Source organism: Lepidochelys olivacea (assembly GCF_965140295.1).
Source record: "Lepidochelys olivacea isolate rLepOli2 genome assembly, chromosome: 14".
Taxonomy (NCBI): domain Eukaryota; kingdom Metazoa; phylum Chordata; order Testudines; family Cheloniidae; genus Lepidochelys; species Lepidochelys olivacea.
In genome coordinates this window covers 34,434,106-34,457,975 of record NC_140424.1, presented here as the reverse complement: position 1 = coordinate 34,457,975, position 23,870 = coordinate 34,434,106, and the positions used below count along the sequence as shown (strand labels likewise).

Below are 23,870 nucleotides of genomic sequence, written 5' to 3'. Positions count from 1 at the left end.
TGTGAGCGACTGGATGATGGGGGAGAGAAGGGAGTGAGCGGGGGCAGTGTTTTGGGGGCAAGGGGCGGCATGAAGTGGGAGCTCAGGGAAAAAGGCGGTGTGAGGGGGGGCCTCAGGGAAAGGAGCGGTTTGAGGGGGCAGGACCTCGAGGAGAAGGGGTGGCACAGGGGCTGGGCCACAGTTTGGGTGCCAGCAGCCCCCCCACACACACTTTTAGGAAGCTTTTGCCCATCCTGCCCTCATCCCAAATTAATTTGTTGCAGTAAGAAAACTTTGAGCAACAAGGAGACTTAGAGACGCACAATATAACTGCCAAAATCCTCACCTGCCCCTCGAGCTGGGCAAACAGAATTTTTTGGTAGCTGGCAATTCCAAAAAAGAGTTGGAAAAAAACCGGTTTCAGGTTGAACAAAACTAACATTTTTCCAAATTTTTGATGAACCAAAAAGCTTTAAAAAAAAACAAAACAAAACAAAAAGACCCAGGAACATTTCAAGGGTTGTAACTTTTTGAATCTTTAAAATAAAATTGAAGGACATTTTTAAACAAAAAAATGTTTCAAACTGAAAAATCTAAATGGTTTGTTTGGAAAGCGTCTAAACGAAATGCTTCGACTTTTTAAGAACTGTGGGGAGGGTCTGGACGTGAACAATTCAGCAGACCGGATACAAATTCGCAAACAGGTCTCCTTCCCCATTATCCAGGACTGAGTTTCGATTCCTGTTTCTGGTTCCCTGGGCCTGGTCCCCGTCCCTGTCACACACTGCGGGGAGCTCAGATTCCTGGGAATCCTGCCGACTTCCAGGCTGCGGGGAGGGATGAGTCAGCAGCTTCCTGAAGACGAGTCGCGAGTAGGCAAACACTTTCCCTCTACCTTTCCAAAACCCACATCGGTACAGTAAGACTAGCACCCCCACCGCTGCCACCACTCCATGCACCAGGAGACGATTCCAGGACACTGGCTCTGAAACAAAAGAGAGAGAAAGGCCCCATGACTAAGGGACTTTGTTAAATCATCCCACTGCTGCCATGAGGATCCCAGAAGATGAAGACATTCCTGGGATACAGGAAGAGCTGAGTTGGGTCGTGTGCACATGGGCACCACTCAGAACAGCGGGAATGAGATCTCCAGGCTCATTATCCCCATCGGCCAACCTTACGGAGGGAGAAAGGTGAGCCCGGCAAAGCAGCCCCGTTACAGAGTCTGCGAACCGTGATTTTTAAGATGCTCCAGGATGGGGTCCCTCAGCTCTTAAGGTTAGAGGGAACGGTTAGGATCATCTCCTCCAGCGTCTTCTGAAGCCTGGGGAAAGGCTAGCCGTGGTGGGAAGGGTGGGGTTTGAAGATGTATCCATGAAAATGGAGGGTGGGGTCGCTAGCACATTGCTGACAGGTGAGGGGCACGATTGGTTTCTTTGCCTTGAGGAGGGGTCTCAGCTTTTAAAAGTTTTGGGAAGAATAATTTAGTCTGAGCCCTGGCATAACCCAGGCCAGAGAACGTCGCCTACTGATTCCTGCACCCACTCCAGTGATTTATGACACTGACTTGGCATTGAGAAGGATTTTATCATAGGCTTAAATCCAGTTGCAGAAGGGAAAGGGCATTAGAAGCTGAAAGACCCCAGAAATGGCTCTGGTTTTCTACTCAAAATAACCACCCGGGGCTGATTTTCCCCAGCCCAGCGCCTTGCAGTCATGCACCCACCACCTAGTGAATTTGGTGTGCAGGCAGGCTCCCAAATCCAGACAGTGGCACTTCACATCCACTTTGCCCTGGCATCAGGGACTGCCCTGAGCGCCCATCCTGCAAACACTTACGCACCTGAGCCCTCCCACTGCGATCCAAGGCTACTCCTATGGATGGAGTTAAACACGTGGCTAAAGCATTTGCAGAGGTTCCAGAGAGCTGAGGCTCCATGTAAAAGGAACATTACTTCAGTTATTCCAATCTTGGGTTTATGAGATGCTCCTGCTCGCCCCCTCCCTTCACAGCTGAGTCTCCCACCCAGTGGAATTCTCCAAGGAACTTCCCACTCTGAGACCCTAGACACTGTGTCCAGCGCTAGCTGTCCCTCTGGCCCAATCCCATGCTTCAGGACATAGTCTGAATGCCACGGAGGTCAGTAATGAATTCCCCACCTGCATTTACAGCATGGTAAAACTAGCCATGTATGTTACAGCGGTTCTTGCTTTTCCTGGAAGCATCAGATATTGTCCCCTGGGCTGGACCAGACAGGACAGCAGCCTGAAATGCCCTACGGCATTGGCTTGAACTCAGACTGACCCTGTGGAAAACAGGCTACAGCTCCCTTTAAAAAAAAATAAAAATAAAAAATTAATTCATAAGGAAGACTAGAGGTAAAATTCCCAAGTCCACTTAAGTCACTTTGGTGCTTTTGAAAATTGTGCCCTCTAAACTCAGCCCCGATCCCTGTAGCGGCCACTCCTGTAGGCTGTCAAGTTCTGGCCCATTCCTGTAAGTTTGCGTTTGTGGCGTTTTTAATACAAGCCGCATTACATGCCACAAAGAACCCTGGGTGGTAAATTTTGAAATACAACAAGAAGAGGAAAAATATGCTCCAGACATGCAAGTTGATCAAGTTCGTGTTGTCATAGGAAACTTAACTTGTGTGTCCGAACCGCACAACATTACTGCTGCACTCATATTGGTTTTGCATCTCATTATTTTTAAATAGCAAAGAGAAAAAAATAATGGGCTTAATAACGGTGCCATCTGGGCTTTGAGTTTTACCAACTCTTCACAGCAGAAGAAAGATTGGCGTTCTCCATTGCCTTATGCCTGGGTCTGAATTCTCAGCAGTGCCAAGTTTTCACTTGGCTCAGCAGAGAGGGATGAGAAAAGGGGGCTTGAAGTCACCCTTTTGTTCCCCCAAGATTTGGCTGGCTGGTGCCTGAAATAGCACCTGACATAAAACGTAGAGCACCGTTGAGGCTGCTCTAAGTTACACTGGCTGTCGTGGCAGCAGTTCTGAGCCAGCATTATGCACCACACTCTCTTTGCTACCACACCAAGTCCCCAGACTAAAGATTGGGAGGAGGCAGGTGACATAGGGAGACACACCAGCTTTGTGCAACCGAAGAATTTCTAAGCTGCCCCTTATGGGCAGTTGGCATGAGGCCCAGGATCAAACTCCTTGTGCCGTGATGGGTGGGTGAGGGAAGAGTTCTGGGCCCCAATTCAGCCATACCCTGATCCTGGTGTGTGTCATTTACACTAGTGTCTGCAGTTCTTTTGGTATTTCATGCTCACTTTGCATCAGTGTAAAGGTGACACAAACAAAGTGCAAGGCAACAGAGAGTCCAGCCCCCGCCCTCCCCCCACACTGATCGCTTTAACTAGAAGTTTCAATTGCAACCAAAATTGTGGAGAGATTTAAAAAAAAAACAACCCAGAATCACAGGAGCTCTGGTAATCAAGTGATCCATCCCCTGTCACCCATTCCCAGCTTCTTGAAAATATAGACTAGGGAAACCATCCCTGCCCATGCTAGCTAATAGCAGTTGAGGGACCTGTCCTCCATGAAATTATCTAGTTCTTTTTTGAACCCTGTTATAGTCTTGGCCTTCACAACATCCTCTGGCAAGGAGTTCCACAGGTTGACTCTCCATTGTGTGAAGAAATACTTCCTTTTGTTTCTTTTAAACCCGCTGCCTCTTAATTTCATTGGGTGACCCCTGGTTCTTGTGTTATGAGAAAGAGTAAACAACACTTCCTGATTTACTTTCTCCACATCAGTCATGATTTTTTACACCTCTATCTTATCCCCCATTAGTCATCTCTTTTCCAAGGTGAAAAGTCCCAGTCTTATTAATCTCTCCTCACACAGAAGCTGCTCCACGTCCCTCATCATTTTTCTCACCCTTTTCTGTACTAATAGAGGCAGCGAGGCCTAGAGCGCTGGACTCGGAGTCCCGTTGCTGTGGGAAGTGTCTGTACTAAAGGGCTGCAGCAGCTATCTAGACAAATTGGAGGATTGGGCCAAAAGAAATCTGATGAGGTTCAATAAGGATAAGTGCAGGGTCCTGCACTTAGGACGGAAGAACCCAATGCACAGCTACAGACTAGGGACCGAATGGCTAGGCAGCAGTTCTGCGGAAAAGGACCTAGGGGTGACAGTGGACGAGAAGCTGGATATGAGTCAGCAGTGTGCCCTTGTTGCCAAGAAGGCCAATGGCATTTTGGGATGTATAAGTAGGGGCACAGCCAGCAGATCGAGGGACGTGATCGTTCCTCTCTATTCGACATTGGTGAGGCCTCATCTGGAGTACTGTGTCCAGTTTTGGGCCCCACACTTCAAGAAGGATATGGATAAATTGGAGAGAGTCCAGCGAAGGGCAACAAAAATGATTAGGGGACTGGAACACATGAGTTATGAGGAGAGGCTGAGGGAGCTGGGATTGTTTAGCCTGCAGAAGAGAAGAATGAGGGGGGATTTGATAGCTGCTTTCAACTACCTGAAAGGGGGTTCCAAAGAGGATGGCTCTAGACTGTTCTCAATGGTAGCAGATGACAGAACGAGGAGTAATGGTCTCAAGTTGCAGTGGGGGAGGTTTAGATTGGATATTAGGAAAAACTTTTTCACTAAGAGGGTGGTGAAACACTGGAATGCGTTACCTAGGGAGGTGGTAGAATCTCCTTCCTTAGAGGTTTTTAAGGTCAGGCTTGACAAAGCCCTGGCTGGGATGATTTAACTGGAAATTGGTCCTGCTTTGAGCAGGGGGTTGGACTAGATGACCTTCGGGGTCCCTTCCAACCCTGATATTCTATGATTCTATGATTCTATCGTGTTTTAAGTGCAGACAGAGCCTGAGCCGTAAAGCAGGTTCCTTCCCACCTCCTCCCTTTGCAGAAAACACCCCTCGGCTTCAACATCGACAGAATCCTCATGCAAAGCGATTTCTTCTCCAGGCCGTCTACAAGCCTCTCTCCTTGCAACTTGAAGAAAACTGAATGGTTGACAAACAGGGCCTCAGAGACCTGATCTGCTACATGCCCCGCCTACCCGTGACAGGCACCCATAACTAGCTTTCAAGCTCCTTCCCCTCTCTCCCTGCACGGGCACAGTGTGATCTGCTTGGCGTCTGAGTCTCACACCGGCTGAGCAGCAGGCAAACCTAGAATCAAAGTGGTTCATAACGTGGTCATTTGATCTCCCCCAAAGGGCTGGGGGTCGCCCTGCACTCTGCTGGAGAACTCTCAGCCATCTAAAAAAAGAACAGGAGGACTTGTGGCACCTCAGAGACTAATAAATTTATCTGAGCATAAGCTTTCCTGAGCTACAGCTCACTTCATCGGATGCATTTAAAACCCTGCTGCAGTGATCTGAGCAGCCTTGGCTGTATGGAAAGCAGATCAACTTTAGCTGGTTGGGGGTTTTGTTAGGGGGAGGAGGGGATCTCAGAAATCCCTTGTCCAAATGGCCCTGTGCCCCCCCCCCGAGGCACACAAACTGTCAAGGCTCCAAGTCAGCGGGTGGATTTCAGAGCAGGCAGGAGATCGGTGCTTTAGGCAGAGAGCTGGCGCTTTGCTAGAATAAAATCTCTTCAGCTGCCCTCCAGTAAGATCCCGTCCTTCAGCGCCTCGTCCCCAGTGCTTGCTTGGGACCCCAAGTGAGGGTCAGCCCCAGACCCCCCGCACACGGCGGGCTGAGACACACGGCGCTGCTGGGACGGCAGTTCAGAGGGGGCGTTAGGACACTTTGGCCCATCAGTTAAAAGACAAAGAAACGAAGTCTGCCCTGGGGACCAACGGAGACGTCTTCTCTCACTGCAGAGAAAAATCACTTCACCTTCCACCCCAAAACGATCCGCGCTCGTGATTTGCTGCCCAGCAGCAGAGCTCTTGTCTCGGGAGGCAACTTCAGCTCCTGCAGGTTACCCGCCTATTTTGCCCCCCTTAACCCTCCTTCCATCTGGTCCGCGCACAGCCCCCTCCCCAATAGACCCCGCGCGACTCCCTCCCCGATCTGGTCAGCAGACAGCCCCCACCCCAATAGACCCCGCCCCATCCCCTCCCCAATACCCCCACCTGATCAGCGCACAGCGCCCTCCCCAATAGACCCCACCTGCCCCCGCTCCCATCTGGTCAGTGCACAGCCCACTCCCCAATAACCCCACCCAAACCTCCTCCCCCATCTGGTCAGCACACAGCCCCCTCCCCAATAGACCCCGCGTTCCCCAGTGTGATCGATGCACCCACCCAACTCTTCTCCCCCCCCAACCCGGCACCTCCCTGCTCGCCCTCTCCCCGATCCGTGCACAACACCAGCCCCTCCTCACCTGCTGGAGGAGACCCCCAGCCCCCAATCGCTCCGTGGGCAGCCGGCGCCTGGAGCCCGGCTCGCAGCTCGCCCAGGCCAATGTCCCCTGGAGCCAGAGCCCCTCCCCCCCCCCCCCGCCCGGGGAGCGGGCTCAGAGTGACCCCGGTGGGCAGGCAGAGGGAGCAGCGAGGGGACGGGCTGCCCCGCTGGGAGCCGCCAGGCTCGGGGAGAGGGTCCCGCGGCTGCAGCCCCGCTCAGCTGGGCAGGTCAGCAACACGGAAGGGAAACGCACCCAGCTGTCTGCCCCCAGGGAGCTTCTTTTCCATGGGTCCAGATGATGAAGATGTCAACAATATAGCGTAAGTAGAGTAGGGGCATTAGGGGACGAGAGCTGAGGAAGCGTTGTTCTAAGTCAGCCATAAAAATGTTGGCATACTGTGGGGCCATGCGGGTACCCATAGCAGTGCTGCTGATTTGAAGGTATACATTGTCCCAAATGTGAAAGAGTTATGGGTGAGGACAAAGTCACAAAGTTCAGCCAGCATGTTTGCCGTGATATTATCGGGGATACTGTTCCTGATGGCTTGTAGTTCATCTTTGTCTGGAATGTTGGTGTTGAGAGCTTCTACATCCATAGTGGCCAGGATGGTGTTTTCAGGAAGATCACCGATGGATTGTAGTTTCCTCAGGAAGTCAGTGGTGTCTGGAAGATAGCTGGGAGTGCTGGTAGCATAGGGCCTGAGGAGGGAGTCTACATAGCCAGACAATCTCGCTGTCAGGGTGCCAATGCTTGAGATGATGGGGCGCCCAGGATTTCCAGGTTTAAGGATCTTGGGTAGCAGATAGAATACCCCAGGTCGGGGTTCCAGGGGTGTGTCTGTGCTGATTTGTTCTTGTGCTTTTTCAGGGAGCTTCTTGAGCAAATGCTGTAGTTTCTTTTGGTAACCCTCAGTGGGATCAAAGGGTAATGGCTTGTAGAAAGTGGTGTTGGAGAGCTGCCAAGCAGCCTCTTGTTCATATTCCGACCTATTCATGATGACAACAGCACCTCCTTTGTCAGCCTTTTTGATTATGATGTCTGAGCTGTTTCTGAGGCTGTGGATGGCGTTGTGTTCTGCACGGCTGAGGTTATGGGGCAAGGGATGCTGCTTTTCCACTATTTCAGCCCATGCACGTCTGTAGAAGTCCAGTCTGTTGTTTCAACCTTCAGGAGGAGTTCACCTAGAATCCTTCTTTTTGTAGTGTTGGTAGCAAGGTCTCTGTGGGTTAGTATGTTGTTCAGAGGTGTTTTGGAAATATTCCTTGAGTGGGAGACGTTGAAAATAGGATTCTAGGTCACCACAGAATTGTATCGTGGGGGTGGAGGGGCAGAAGGAGAGGCCCCGAGATAGGACAGATTCTTCTGCTGGGCTAAGACTATAGTTGGATAGATTAACAATATTGCCGGGTGGATTAAGGGAACCACTGTTGTGGCCCCTTGTGGCGTGTAGTAGTTTAGAGAGTTTAGTGTCCTTTTTCTTTTGTAGAGAAGCAAAGTGTGTGTTGTAAATGGCTTGTCTAGTTTTTGTAAAGTCCAGCCATGAGGAAGTTTGTGTGGAAGGTTGGTTTTTTATGAGAGTATCCAGCTTTGAGAGCTCATTCTTAATCTTTCCCTGTTTGCTGTAGAGGATGTTGATCAGGTGGTTCCGCAGTTTCTTTGAGAGCGTGTGGCACAGGCTGTCAGCATAGTCTGTGTGGTATGTAGATTGTAATGGAGTTTTTACCTTCAGTCCTTTTGGTATGATGTCCATCTGTTTGCATTTGGAAAGGAAGATGATGTCTGTCTGTATCTGTATGAGTTTTTTCATGAAGTTGATAGATTTCCACTCCATACGGCTAAATTCAGTGCCTTGCACCATGACAGGTTTCAGAGTAGCAGCCGTGTTAGTCTGTATTTGCAAACAGAAAAGGAGTACTTGTGCACCTTGTTTGATGCAATAGAGAAGGGGGAGCCGGGTTAAATGGAGGCGGGGCTGAGGGCAGGGGGCATGTGCATCGGCCGCTGTCGTGAGGAAATCGGGCACTGGCGTTTCAGCTGTGGCTGAGGTCGCGCTGTGGCTGTGAACTCACCCGGCGGGATGCGGCTGCAAGCCGGCCTGGCTGGTGCGCGGGACCTCACCTCCTTCCCCACGGCTGCGCCGCTGGGCGCTATTCCTGTGGGTGAGACGCTCCCGGTCCCAGGGGTCCCTGAAAGAGCCACCCAGGGCTTGGGAGGGAGGGTAGGTGCTGCTGGCTGCTCCGCGGTGGCTCGCTCTCTGCGCGGCGGGGTTTGCGGGCTGGTTACAGTCACAGCCGGGCTGGGGCGAGGGGGCACGGTGGGCCCGAATGGGGCGGTGGCCGGGAGGGGAAGGGCTCGGGGCTGGGGACCGAATGGGGGTCGGGCTCGGGCTCAGGGCTGGGGACCGAATGGGGGCGGGGCTCCAAATAGGGAGAGTGGGGCTGGAATGGGGGCGGAGCTCGGGCGGGTGTCTAGGAACCGCATGGGGGTGGGGCTCCAAATGGGGGGCTCGGGCGATGGCTGGGGACCACATGGGGAGGGCAGCGCTGTGGCAGGGGCTGGTTCTTGGCTGAAGGGAGGTGGATTCTGGGCCAAAAGGGGGCGATTCGGGGGGCGGGCCCCGGGCCGAAGGGCGGGGGGGGTTCGAGAGCCCCCCCGGGAAGGGAAAGGAAAAGTCGGGCAGAGGAGCGCAGGACATTGGTTCAAGTCCCGCCCTGCCAGGAGGGGGCTGGGCCAGGGACAAGGATGTTTCGAGCCCCAGCCCCGTCCCCTTATGATATCCCTACTCACACTTACTTCTAGGAGGATTGTGTGTGTGAGGAGGGTCTTCTCCCCCACCCCCCAGCTGGGTGCCTGTCACTGGTGGGCAGGGCCTGTAGGAGATCAAGTCTCTGCGGCCCTGGGGGCGGAGGGGCCGATAGGAGTTAAGGGGTTTTAATCATCATGGCACCACCTCTGGCATACTGCATACTGGGCAGGCAACGAGAAACCACAAATGGCCTCCCCCACCCCTGACCTGTCCTGCTTGGTCTGTCTCGGGTTCATATCGGCTGGAGAGTCTGGAGCAGGGATGGGGAGCCAGGGCCAGGACCTCTGCCTCGGCTTTGCTGCTGCCAAATCGGACCCACTCAGACCGAGAGGAGCCGACCCCAGCCCAGCACCTGCAGCAGCGTCTGTGTCCTGAGTGTCGCTGAGAGGGACAATGGGGCCAGCAGCTGGGTTGCTGAGAGCGAAGAGCCGCTGTAGGAGTTGTGTGTTAATGGCAATGGACACCTGGAGCCTGGAGGGAACCCAGGTAATGGGGCGTCTCTGCCTGGGGGCAGGCTGGAGAGAGACACTGAGACTGCCTGGGGTGCTGGAAGGGAGCGTGGCCCTCCCACTTTTTGTCACTGGCCCCGCCCCTCCTCCTCCTCTTCCCCCTGAGGTCCCCCCACCCCACCTCTGGCTGGCAGCTGCAGTGCAGACAGTTGCAGGGAGCCGTGGATGACCCTCCACTTGCCAGGGGTGGGGGGCCGAGAGCAGCCCTGGTCCGTATCCCTCCCCCCAGGCTCCCTGCCCAGAGCAGGGGGAGTGTCTGTACTTCCCCACAGCTGCTGCTCTTACCATGGCCCTGCTGCTGCTCTGAGGCCCTGCTACCCAGCCAGAGCCAGATCTTGGTAACAGCCCCAGGGTAGCTCTAGGGAGCCATGGACCCTCCATCTGCCCTTGGTGGGGGGGTCTGCCTGACCCTCTGGGCTCCCCTCCCAGAGTGTCTGACGGAAGGAGCAATCGACAGAACGGTGCATGTTCCAGGGCAGCTCCAGCCCCGGTGCTGTCAGTGAGACGTGTCCTCCCAGCCCTGCCTGACGGGTCTTTCTGTTTCAGACCCTCCTTGGAACTGCAAGAAAAGTCCAACCCCTAGAGTTGTGGTTGCACTGACAGTTGTATCGTCTGCTTTGATCGCTGCCATCATTGCTCTGGCAGGTGAGTTCCCGGCTTCCGCCCCGCTCCCTTCCCCTCCATCTACGAGCTCCGTGCATCCCATTCCCCGTGACCTACCATGGTCCCTCTCTCCTCCCGGCCTGTCCGGCTTCTGCCCCTTGGACAGAGGATTCCTGGGGGATGTTCCTCCCCAACCCTCCTCCTGCTCCCTCCCAGACCCCTGCACCTGGGCACTCTCTGTGTCGGGACGATTTGACTGACATTAGCCCCCCCAGCCCATCTCTGAGCACTTTGGACCCAAGTCGCCTTTGCCATGCGCCATGAAACAGTCCCTGACCGGGGTGTCCAATGGGACAGGGTGCAGCGCATCCCTGAGCCCTTTGCCTTCCCTGTGTTGCTCTGAGGTTACCAGCCTGGCCTTCCTGGATCTTCAGGTCACGCCTGTGGCTGGGCGGCAGGTGCTGCCGTGTTATTGAAATGAGCCGTAGAATTAAGTCTAGACCCCTCCACCAGCGCAGTGTGGAAACCCACCAATCGCTGAGCTTGGCCATGAAGGTTCCCTTAGCACCATTCACACCCCCGGGCTGCCCAGACAGCGTGTGCTCGTGCAGAGGGCGTCTGTTTGCGGTGAACATGAACCCTGCTGTATCCCCCCGTCGTCTGGGGCAGGGCGTGCTGGAGACTGTCGGGGATGGGATTTCTCTACTGCCCTGGGATCTGATCACTGGGCCCCAGGAGGGTTTAGCAGCTGGCAGAGGGGATTGAATCCAGGTCTGTCTGCATTAGGAATCCTCTGTGCCGATGTCATGACATCCGTGCAGTTGAATTGGTGCAAACCGCTAAAGCAGATGCACTGCACTGGTGCACAAAGGAGCTTGCCTTGGTGCAGTTTGCTGCAGGAAGTTACCAGAGCGAGCCGCACTGCTCCAGCGCATCTCCAGGAGGTGCTTGCCCCGATGTCACTGCATCACTGTGATTATACTGGTGCAGATTGCTCTGATATAGATGGGCCCTGAATCCCAGCTCCCTGCTGTAATGGCAGGCTGTTGAAATGGGCAGCATTGGCTCTCACTGTGTAAGGTGGGAATCTGTGAGCTTAGGGTTGGTTACACACCTGCAGGTGCAGGGAGCTCTGCAGAACATGTGGCATCTGAGCTGGAGATGGATGGTGGAGACAGCCTGTGCCATCAACTGTTAGTCACTGACTTCTCTGCTCAGTTCAGTAGGGCAGGGGTGTGGGCTACCGTGCACTGGACAGTTAAATCTACAGGGTCAGACATGCCTTGTGCGTGAGTGAACACATGCTCATTTTCTGATCACCGCTGCCACGTTTCCTAAGTCTTCCCGACTTAGAGTGCCTGTTCCTTTTAAATAGTACCATGCCGGCAGAGCTGAGCTACATCGGTGTGGTTTTCTTTGAAGTCGCAAAGTGTATTCTTTTGCTAAGAACATAAGAACGGCCTTACTGGGTCAGAGCAAAGGTCCATCCAGCCCAGTATCCTGTCTGCCGACAGCGGCCAATGCCAGGCGCCCCAGAGGGAGTGAACCTAACAGGCAATGATCAAGTGATCTCTCTCCCACCATCCATCTCCACCCTCTGACAAACAGAGGCTAGGGACACCATTCCTTACCCATTCTGGCTAATAGCCATTCATGGACTTAACTTCCATGAATTTATCCAATTCTCTTTTAAACCCTAGCCTTCACAACCTCGCCTTCACAACCTCCCCAGGCAAGGAGTTCCAGAGGTTGACTGTGCGCTGTGTGAAGAAGAACTTCCTTTTATTTGTTTTAAACCTGGTGCCCATTAATTTCATTTGGTGGCCCCTAGTTCTTGTGTTATGGGAACAAGTAAATAGCTTTTCCTTAGTCACTTTCTCCCCACCACTCATGATTTTATAGACCTCTAACCACTGTGTTTACATCTCATGTTATTGTAGCTCTGTAAGTGGCTATGGGCCATCTCACTGCGTGGTGTTTGGGTAGGTTGCGATTGTTCATGGGGCTTGGGGGGGAGAGGTGAAAGAGTTATAAATGTGACTGGGTATCAGAAAGTATTTCAGATAATCTAGTGCCAGAAAATGACCTTGAATGTGACAGCAGGTGGCTCCTCTGGGACCTTCTGCTAAGAAAAGCAAAACAGAGAAAGAAAAATGAACACTTCAGCACCAGGGGGAAAGGCAGTTTACTGTGTTTCTGAAGCCATCTGATTCCATTTCTGAGCAAGTTGCAGTGTGAGAGAGAAATTCATCAAATTGAAATGTATGTCGTGCAACATCCATACTGCACTTGTGCAAGGGAAGTTGAACAAAATTATCACGGTGAGTTTCAGAGGCGCAAGCTGTTAAATGATGCAAAAACCAAGCTGAAAAGACAACAGTAACGGCTCAGATTTTGTTGTTACTGTTATCATTATTATTACTGGGCTAGGTTGATTGGGTTTTTTTGTCTGTGAAAGAAATTTTGGACATATTGGCAGATACCTTCTTTCATTATTATTTGGACTTCTATTATGTAAAGGATTTTTAAATTTAGTTCAGAATTGTTGTACAGCCGTCCACCTTTGACCAAAAAAGCAAAAGAACAACAAAAAAGACAAGACTGCGCAAAGCACTGGTTTGTTCTGTGTTTAGGTCCAGTAAAGATAAGACACAACTGTACCTTATATTTATTATTGAGTCTGCAAAAAATCCCTACGTAAATATGCACATGTAATTTATTTGTTTGTTTTTCCTACAGTTAGTTAAGTATTGTCAGAGCCGCATGCTGAGGCTGCCAAAAATTTGTGAGAACCCCGGCTCTAGAAAGTGTGAGGATTTTGTTTTCTATGTAACCATTACTTTCCAGTATTTATTCACTCTCGCTTGCATCTCTGTTCTTTGATAATAAACTCATTCCTGTTTTCTGTATATCTAATTGCTGTGTTCTCAATAGAGTGGTTGGCCTGAATTGAATCTTACAAGCTGCTGTGGACCGCGCCTCTGGGGTTAGAGTCACAGTTCTGCATGTGCTCTGTGGAACGGGCTGAGCACTCCAGAGGGACGCTCAGAGGCTTTGGGGGTGTCTATCGCTAACCTGTACACAGAGAGCGAGGCCTGCAGGGGGCTGGAAGGTCGGGCTTGCGCTGCCAGGAGTGGTGGTTTGAGAGAGCTGACCCATGGCAGGCCTGGACAAGGCTCCCCCAAAGGTGCCTCGTTTGCCTGCTATGAATCGCTCAAACGGGCAGACGTCCCTGGCTCATTCCACCCCTGCACCCCCCAGGTACAACCCGCACAAGGCATTCTGCCAGGGGCGAGGAGAACACCTGTGCTTCTGTCCCATTCCTGCTGCTTGCTCGGAGCTAGGCTGCCTGCGATGGGTTTTCAGTGTTTGCTACTTTCAGGGGGTTTAGCGTGTGAGTGGGTGCGGGAGGGAAAAAGAGAGTCAGAAAGTTGTACCCAGAGGTTTTAGGGAAGCATCAACCTCCACAGTCCCATGAAAGCCGTGGCAAGTAAAGTATGTGAACTACCACCCCGCACCGCCTCACGTTCCCCCGCGTATGTCAGCCCGTGATGCAAGGAGGGGGGTGCACCAGACGTCTCTCTTTTCCTTGTTTGCCTGGACCCAACCCCAGTGACAATAGGGGGGATTTCTGGTTGGCTGTTCTGGGCCTGCTACCCAGCAGTGTCTTGAGCCTACTCCCGGTGAAAATTCTCACCCTTAGTCTCCCAAATAGGGTGCAGGCCGTATCAGGCCATACTGCGGCTGGCATTAGCACCGCTCACCCCAGGGCCCTGGGCAGCAGAAGCTTCAGTTACTCAGTTGGTTTTAAGAGCCATGGCAGGAGAGAGGAGGTAGGAGCCCCTTAAAACGATATTGGGCACAGACAGGCTCTTGAGAAGTTTGATTTACCCCCTGCCCCCTCGCGCCCCCTCATCCTGCCCCGGCTCTGACCTCCCACCCACCTCCAAACAGCTGATTGGCAGGTGCCTGGTGGGTGCTGAGCACCCGTTGTTTTTTTGTTTTTTTTCTGTGGATGCTTCAGTCCTGGAGCACCCAGGGAGTCAGTGCCCACAGCAGGTGTGTAAGACTAAGTGACGCGTGTGTGTGTGTGACAGAGAAAGAGAGAGAGGAGTTAGATAACTTCTGTATTGATAACCGCAAGAGTTCAAAATGAGTCAGGCCTCAAAACCATGAGACCCGCTTAAAAACCATGCGACTTAAAATACTAAATGCAGAGTTTTTTATCTGCTGGTTTGTGAGCCTTTGGCAGTCATGGTTTCTATCATGCTCTGCAAGGGTTAAAGACTTCTTTTTGTCCCCCTTCTCTAAGAAAAACATGAGAACTGAGATTCTGGCCTGCTCACAGGACTCTAGGAGCTGGGGCTTTAAGAAAAACACCAAATATCATGAGCCATAAAAGGGGAGAATGGGCAGTAAGTTAGAGCTGGTTTAGAGAAAGTGCAACTAGAAGTCAGAAGGAAGCAGATGAGGAACTGTGTGTTGGAGGTGTATCTGAGTCCCCCGGCCTCCTGGTGTAATGTGGATTATACTCTGCCTCTGCCTCCCAGCTCTGGGTCACCTAACCTGGAGGGGAGGGAAGCCCAACCCCAATGGCACAGGATCAAGTCAGAGAACTTTTGCTCCGTCCCGCTCCTCGACACGCCTCTAATGGGCTGGATGATGCGCCTCATATGACGTATCACGGTGCTGCCAGATCTAGCGGCGTATTTAAGGAAGACACCCCCATGTAGCTCCAGCGAAAAACCCGGGGCAGCACAAAAGCAGGGAGCGCTGCGGGATCCTGACCGGCTGGAGCCTCTGCTCTTCGCCCACTCCCCGGGGGCAGACAGCTGGTTGCATTTCAGTCCAGTGTTGCTGACCTGACCAGCTGAGCGGGGCTGCAGCAGCGGGACCCTCTCCCCGAGCCTGGCGGCTCCTGGCAGGGCAGCCCATCCGCTCGCTGCTCCCTCTGCCTGCCAGCCGGGTTCGCTCTGAGCCCGCTCCAGGGGACAGGAGCCTGGGCGAGCTGCGAGCTGGGCTCCGGCTGCCCGCGGAGCAATTGGGGACTGGGGGTCTCCGCCAGCAGGTGAGGAGGGGCTGGTGTTGTGCGCGGATCGGGGAGGGGGCGAGCAGGGAACTGCTGGGTGTGGGGGGGAAGAGATCTCAAGCTAGAGATGAAAGACAACACCAGAGCCCAGCTTCCCAGTACAGGGAGGGGGAGGAAAGACTCACCCCTGGGCCTTTCCTTGTTACAGAGACCCACAGTGACACGGACTCTCTCTCACTCTGCAGCTTCTCAGGCTCTGCAGATGGGAACAGCTGCGGGTGGATAAAAGGCAGCCAGGTTCTGTCTGAGACATGTGCCGCGGAGCTCAAATGGATCTACCAGAAAGAAGCGGCCGTGATATAAACAGTGCAACTGAGGATCCACATTTGTGTATCTGTAATGTGAATTACCCCCCTGTGAAGTCTCCTGGGTAGGGCCCTACCAAATTCACCCATCCAGTTTGGTAAATTTCACAATCATGAGATTTTTAAAAGTCTTTTAAATTTCACAGTTTTAGCTATTTCAATCTGAAATGTCACCCTGTTGTAACTGAGTAGATCCCATCCCAGAAGAGGGTCATGGGGGGTTTCAAGGCTATTGGGGGAGGGGTGTCACGGCATTGCGACCCTGACTTCGGCACTGCTCCTGGCAGTGGTGCTACCTTCAGAGCTGGGCTCTCGGCCGGCGGCCACGGAGCTTTCTGCTGCTGGGGGAGGTTCCTGGAGGTGGCTCTGATCTGGCCCTGGGAGCAGCCCATGCAGGGGACGAGGTCCTGTTCCTCCCCAGCCCAGCCCGAACTTGCAGCTAGTTCCTGGCACACGATAGGAGCCCCTGCCCGGGACGCTCCCAGCCCTGCCCCTCCCCCGTTCCAGGGTCCAGCCCTGCCACTAGGATAGTCCGCTAGGATGCTGGCAGGGGGGTAAGCCTTGGGCAACAGGGTCTAAAGTGGCAGAGAAATAAGCCACTGGGCGTTTCTTTTCTCCGTGCATCTGAGTGAGAACTCCAAGTGCACACCTAGATTGTACATGGCAGAAAAGGGTAAAAGGCTTAGAATAGTCAGGCAGCCCTAAGGCAGGGGCAGAAGCCAAACCCTGTTTGAGGGAAACAAAGACTATCCTAGCTCTGTATCTAGTTAATGTTCACCTGAATTTCCCCCAAATCGAGCATTTGATTCTTGACAATGTTTCATACAGAGAAACTCCAGGCAGGGAGTGAGAGTCCTATGATGAGCACATTTCCAATGCCCACCCTGGTAGCTTACTAGCTCTCTCCATTGCTTTCTATGCCATTGTGTAATGTCCTACAAGGCTTCCTCAGGGCTTCAAGGTTTCCTTCTTGAAACTTGAAACTTGATCAGGTAACAGGCCCCTGATCTGATTACCCAAAAGCCCCAACCAGAACCTACCTACCTGCCTACTTACTTATTTTTTAATGAATTAACCCTGAAATTCTTACCATGCTGTATCTTTGGTCTGGGTTTGTTGCTAGAAGGAGCTTCTCAGTAATATGAAGATGGAATAAAAACATACCAGATTGATGACAAAGTTCAAACATGTTGGCCTTGTCTTGACACAGAATGTAATATGGGGTGATTATTTCTTCCCTGCATGGGAGGCAATGTTTAAATGTTTATGGCAATGCCATAAAATTATGAAAAAAGGTACCAAGTGGTAATATTGCACAAAATTACCCCCTCCACACAAAAAAATTAATAGTAAATTATAAAAATACTGTAAAGGCACATCTGTCTCCAACATGTTTCTTAACCACAAAATACAGGTTGTGTGTCAATGCTCATAAAAATTAAAAAAACTTACACATATAAAAAAATTGGGATCCCTTTAGTTTCCAGGAAACGCAAACCCATAAAAAAAGGTTAACACTTTCATAAACATGCACAAAATGTAGGTATCAACAAAATCACATTATTTAAAAAAAATGCCCAACATGTAAAAATTGAGCTCCCTATGGAAGACTCCAGCAGAAACCATCCCTCTACTAATAATCAAGCCATAAAAGACCCATTCAATCCCTAACACTCTTAAGAAAGTATAACTATATTTGTAACTTGTGCAGAGGTCTGTATAAAGTTTCTGTATGCTTGGGTAATTATAACTTTAATAAAACTTATAAAATAAAATAAACCTTGCATTGGTAAATGTATGTGTGGTCACTACCTTTGGTCTTTGTGTTCCTAAAAACTCTAAATCTAAAGCAAGTAGCAAAGGTAACTTTCACTGTGTTAAGCTTAAAACTGTAGCTGCCAGAGCCGAACCCACGGTGGTGTAATACCACATTGCAAAATTCACTTTAAATAAAATTAAAGGCTACCCCCTGATAGCTGCAGCCCTCAATACCAGCTCCAGCACCACCTTCAGCACCATCCCCACTGCCTGCAGACCGACTTCCATGCTACCACGTCCAGCAGCCACTGGAAAACTCTGGGGTTGGGTGGGCTCTGAGCAATGCATGGAGTGAAATGGGCAGATGTACCATGTGCATTCCACCCCCATAAAACAGCATTCAATAAGATCAACATTTTGACTAGGGGGAAGGAGAACTGGAGGTGCCCTTCTGACTTCCAGTTCCACTATTAGTGAGCCCATGGAGCTTGGACTTTAGCTATTGGTCCCCTTTTGCACAGGAAGAAAAGGAGGACTTGTGGCACCTTAGAGACTAACCAATTTACTTGAGCATAAGCTTTCGTGAGCTACAGCTCACTTCATCAGATGCTCATGCTCCAATAAATTGGTTAGTCTCTAAGGTGCCACAAGGACTCCTTTTCTTTTTGCAAATACAGACTAACATGGCTGCTACTCTGAAACCTGTCCTTTTGCACAGGGTTGCACTTTATTTCACACTGCACACTTCTGAAGAATTATTTGTGGACAGGAAGTTATGGTGCCTGCAATGGTCTTTGGGTTATTTCAGCATTTTGTTTTGTTAATGAATTGGCTGGCTTGGACAATACATTGGCATATGAGTGTCAGGAAATAAAGGAAGAGTCAGGAAGTTGTATCCAAAGATTTTAAATAAAATATCAGATTCTTTTAAAAGCAACAGCAAATAACCAAGAGCAAATCAGCACATAGGAAATAGACACAATGCCAATGTACAGCATTACAGTCCCTCATCACATCTCCACATCACCCAGTGCTGCAAGGATGTAGGTGTGTAAGCCATCCCTTGTTTCCCTTGTTCACCTGGACCCAACGTCTGTGATGACAGCAGGAGCGATGGAAGCTCCATAAAAGTGTGGGGAGCCACCGGCACCTAAACTCTGGCCCTGCCCTCCCCCACTACCCCTTTTCCCAATGCCCTGCTCCCACATCACCCCTTCCTCCTGAGCCCCCACCCTCACACCACCTCTGCCCCGTAAGGCCCTACCCCTGCTCACTCCTCTCTGCCCCCGCATCGCTTGCTCTTACGGCTTGTTAAAAGTTGGAGGGCATAGTCCCCCATTTTTAAAAGTGATGGGGCCATGGACCCCTGACTCCCCATTCCAGCACCCCTGGATGACAGGTGCACATTCTGGATGTCTGTATGGGACTGCAACCAGCAGTGTCTTTCTCCTTGCAGATGCTAGGCAGAGCACAGCAGACCACAGCCATATGGATGGCACTGGCTATGTTGGTGTCCAAATGGTCTGTAGGTGGCACCATATTGCCTTCAGCCTGCCAAATGTGCACTCCATGTCCCTAGAAATCCTAGTGCCAAACACGAAACTACAGCATTCATGTCAACACACGTGTATGGAGTACGGATCATGTGCAGCTCGGCAGTGTGGACTTTTACAAGTGGACTTGACTAATGTGTGCACATGCCTGCAAGGCAGGATGGAGCACACGCTGCAGTGTAGACACACCCTTAGCTACTAACCTGACCAGTGGCTAGAGTTCTCTTGGATTGCAGAGGCTAGTGACAGACAGGCTTCACAATCTTAGGACCAAGGAAATTGGCTTGTCTTCCTCCATCTCTGCTCTCAATGGCTCTTAAATCCAGGGACACCACCCCTCTCCCAGGTTTATAGAAACTGTGCATTACAGGCTCTGCAGAAACATTGGAGACCTCCAGCATCTTAGGATGAGGATGTGTGAGGCTAGACTGGCTGATGACAAGTGTCCCAGAGGGGTATTTCTTCCTGTGTCTCAGGGACACAGTCTGAGCTGTGATTGCAAATCCCAGACCCAGAGCCAAGGGTGGATTTTCTCCCCAGCAAAGGAAGCCGGTGGGAAAGTGAATATCAGTACCCCTTTATCAGCATCAAAAAATGCCACCTTCCCCACTTCATAGTCCAGAGAAACCCGGATCCTCTTGGGCACCTGCTTCAGGGCCAATGGGGAGCGAGGAGAAGTGACAGCGAGGTACTGATTCCCCCAATGGCCCACAGCCCAGATCCCCTCCTCAGTGCTAAATATGATCTCTCCTTTCCTCCTCACAGACTCTCTAGCGATCCCCACAGCCCAGTATCCCCCATGTCCCACCTCCACCTCCCAGTAATGTCTCCCTGAGTTGAACCCCTCGTAGCCCAGCACACAACGTTCATATTCAAATCTCTTAGGATTGTCGAGGCAATCCAGCCGTGTGAATAGCCGTTTAACACTTTTGCAATCCACAGACAGGAGAAGATGGGGATGAACTGTGTCTGGATCCAAGTCACATTCTCTGGGAAAGAAAAAATCAGAGCATTAAGGGCAGAGCTCAGCCCTGCGGGAGAGTTTGATCATGTCAGTGACAGAATCTGCCCCAGATGGAGTGTGACTTAGGGAATCGCCTTCCTCCAGAATTTACCAGGTTGGAATGGGGAGCAGCTCTGAGATCTCAGCACAGTGCAGGGGAGAGTCACTCCCCTGACAGAGATGTGTCAGTAACAGAGTGAAGGGATCAGCTGGGCCAGGCCTCAGAATCAGGGTCTATCCCCTCCTGGCCCCACCTCTCCCCATGGAGGGGACTAGTATCCCTGGGGGGACACAGCAGATTATATGAAGTCAAGAATATTGACACAGCTCCCCCCCCCCCCCTGAAGTGCTTTATTTCCAGCATGAGTCCTTTTGTTTCCCAGCTGCTTCCTCCTTTCAATGTGATATAGGCCTCCTCACTCTCCTCCCCTCTCCAAATGCTGGATCTCTGACATGCTCCTTCCTCAGACAGCAACAGGCCACATGGGGCAAGGACTTGACATGCCTCAGATTTCACTGCTCAGCAGCAGGTCCCGTTTCTCCCAAGGGCGGCTGCTCTGGGGAACTGCACTCACCCTCCTGTTAATTGCTATCATCTTCAAAACTGCTCATCATCCCACCCTTCCCTTCCCTTCCCTTCCCTTCCCTTCCCTTCCTCTCCTTCCCACCACCACCTTCACTCCCCCACCCATCTCTCCTCCACTGCTCGCTCTGGCTCATGTGCAGGAAGCAGGATCTTCCTCCCCTACATTTTATTTCCTCACTTACCCCAGCCCCTCTAGCTGTAATTCTAGTCAACACTTTTCCCATCTCCATCATCATGGTATCTAAACACCAGACACAGAATTCAGTTGCTCCTTGTCTGCAGAGCATAGCTCTGTCCCTCTCCCAGGCAGTGAGGGCTGAAGAAGAGTGAGGAGGAGACATGAGCAGGAGCAGGAAGGCAATTGATGGGAAGACAGGGCAGGCCTTGGCCCTGGGGTAGCAGCTGGGCAGGGTCATGTTCCATTGTACAATGACTGGGAGGTGCTCTCAGAAAGCCCTTCAGGGGGCAGGGCACATGCAGACAGAGGAGTGGGAGGAGCTGTGTATGATCTGGATGCATTGTGCTGTGGCAGGACATAGGCATAAAACCTGCCTCACATCCTGATGCGCACCAACATACAGGATGCTTGTGAGGTCTGCCCTGAACTACTCACTGCTGCAATCAAGGAGAAGGTGCAACATTTTCTTATGAAAGGTGATGGACATTGATACAGTATGATCTTCAATTACCTTTTTCCAGAGGGGCAGCAAGCTTTCTCCAGCCTGAAACCAACCACATAATCAGAGATGAGAATTCCCCAGAACAAATTCTCTAGGATTCAATAGGGTACAGAATGGTACACTGAGGGAAAAAATAGATTTATAATGTCTATCAGATGTTTATGATAAAATAAAGAATCAGAAACACACCTAGATTGTGTAAGTGCTTCTCTCACAGAGGCTACACCTTTAACACACTCTTTTGTATTATGTCAGGTTCCATTAACTATGCAACTGTCAAAAAACTTACGATCTGATTTTTCAACGGACACATTAGAATTAGGATGCAAAATACCTGGTCAGAAAAGCCTGAACCTGGTCCCACCGAGGTCAGTGAAAAATCTCCCATCTATTTCAGAGGGAGCAGAATAGAACATATATGTGCAGCAATCGTGAAAAGATGGCTGCACGTGCTTAACTTTACAGATCGGAGTCACTCCACTGAGTCCCATGAGTTCTACTCAGATACAGCAAGTCAAATCTGAAAGCTAATCCTAATTTTTGAATTAAAAGTGTTTTTCTTGACAAATTGCCTTTTTCAGAAACAAACATTTTTCTTCAAAACATTGCCAATTTAATTTCAATTTTATGACAAAGATCCATTTTCCACTTCTTTTCTGCACTATTTCTCAGTACTGTCAGGATCAAAGTTAAATCTGACAGCTCCTTTCTTTTCAAATCCCTTATCTTATTTTGTTTGTTCTGTGTGACATTGATCAGCCTTACCTCTATTCCACATTTTTTAAAATCGAAATTGAAAAAAGAAAAACAACCTCCCCCAAGAAATAAATAATCAGAAAAACAACCCTGCCCCCCAAAATCAATCAACCTAACAAAAAAACTAAATAAACGTCAACACCACAATGACAACAAAACTCTCTGATCAGTATACAACTGCGTGCAAAAAATAGAAAGAAGCAAAAGAAGACTTACCAAGCTCTGCAGTAAGTTTCCCTAAAAATGTAGAGAAATAAATATTCATTATTATATCCAGTTTTATCATCCAGAGCTTCTATCCCCCTGGATACACAGTTGAAAGGCTGTATTCTCTATGTATGAAATTCACACTATTGCTAAAGAGGGCAGTGTCTGAGTTATGGGAGTGTTGGGCAGAGAGATGTTACAATTGACAATACTTAGCTGTGATGATTCAAAAAGGGCTTGGTTTTAAACCTGAAAGTTGCTAGGAACTTTTTTCTCCCTGGAATAGATGCATTTATTTACTTCCCTGGCATGGGGTGTTTCTGTAGGGCCCAGCACTATAGAGCTCAGGTGCACTGCACTTTGTTAGCAAAAAGAGATTTCAGTAAAGATACCACAGGCAGGACACAGAGCACCTCTGAAGCCTCGCAATGGCCAGTGTACTCACTTTGATCTCAGCTGCAGCTCCTGCACATCCCCTATCTGGAATCTACAAAATCCTGGCCTGGTGGCTTCACTCCCATTTCTCTGCTGACCTGATACTTGTCATGTGACAATGGTAAAGCTCAACAGAGTCATTTTCTATATCACTGACCAGATCATGTTGTTATAATAAGGAAACAGAGCTATCCCTAAAACTCCTCAGTCTCTATCTTCATTTCTCCCTGTACTTCACTGTCCAGCCCCAGCTTCTGGCTTCCTGCATAGATTTATAGTACATATAGCCACACACACACACACCTCTTTCTCAGCAGTTGTTGACGTTATTTTGGCAGGTGTTAATAGGATTTTGATCTAAAGAGGATCACAGACTTTGTTAAACCCAAGCATCTGCCTTCAGGTTCAGTAGAAAGAATCATTATGGCCTTTTGTGTTGTGATCCAGCTAGAAATAATGAAAACTACTGCCCAGTGCACTGGGCACAAAGCCAACCCAGGTAGATTAACAGGGCTATCACTGATAGTGAACTCAGGGGCTAAAAGACCATGTGTGTGTGTGTGTGTGTGTGTGTGTGTGTGCGCGCGCACGTGCGTGCATGTGTGTTTGTTGGAGGTAGAAAACCAAAAGAAACCTGGCAAAGGAGTTATGGGTGTGAACGGAAGCAGATAGGGCTCCTTGGGCACAGAGCTCACTACAGTGGAAGATTGGGGATTTTCTGAGCAAGGAAACTGTCTGCTGTTGTTGGTTTCTACTGTGTTCTAGGATAAAAGACTTTCCTCTACATATTCTGTAAATAACAAGATGACACCAAGAATAGACCTAACTTGTATCTATCAGAAACAACTCTGCACAAAGGGGAAAAACTGATACCAAGCTGGCATGAAGCCCTTCCCCGCTGTGCAGGAGGGCACAGAGTCCCCCTTGTCTCCCACTTAATGTCACCTCCCGCAGGAGGGGAATTTCACCCTCAGTAAAGATACATCTTAAATCATGTTCTCTATGTTCTCATCTCCTACCTATTGAATTATCATCAATACATTATTGTGATATTTCATGTGAGTTTCAAGTTGGTGTTCCTTTATTACCAATAATCACAACAACAAAAATTAACAGCAAACAACTTCATAGAACAGTTTCTATTAGGAGAAAACATTTGAAAAGCAAGTTGTTTAAGAATATTTACAGTTAATGTAGATTGAAAGAAATGTTTTCATTATATGAATCCTTAGCACCTCGATAAACATTAAATTTTTGTT

The 23,870-nt window shown here is 50.3% G+C and overlaps 2 protein-coding genes across 2 annotated transcripts in view; both read right to left on the bottom strand.

Annotated features, from left to right (window-relative positions):
- LOC311530631 (C-type lectin domain family 2 member D-like) overlaps positions 1–23,870 on the bottom strand; it is a gene marked incomplete at both ends in the record, with an annotated part of 432,554 nt that overhangs the window by 267,341 nt on the left and 141,343 nt on the right.
- The window catches only part of LOC311530578 (butyrophilin subfamily 1 member A1-like), a 43,015-nt gene continuing 37,426 nt past the window's right edge, over positions 18,282–23,870 (bottom strand). The window contains 4 exon segments of the mRNA XM_084647374.1: positions 18,282–19,922; positions 19,925–19,933; positions 21,223–21,255; positions 22,186–22,206. Coding sequence (XP_084503500.1) covers positions 19,417–19,922; positions 19,925–19,933; positions 21,223–21,255; positions 22,186–22,206 — 569 coding nt within the window. The 3' untranslated portion in view covers positions 18,282–19,416.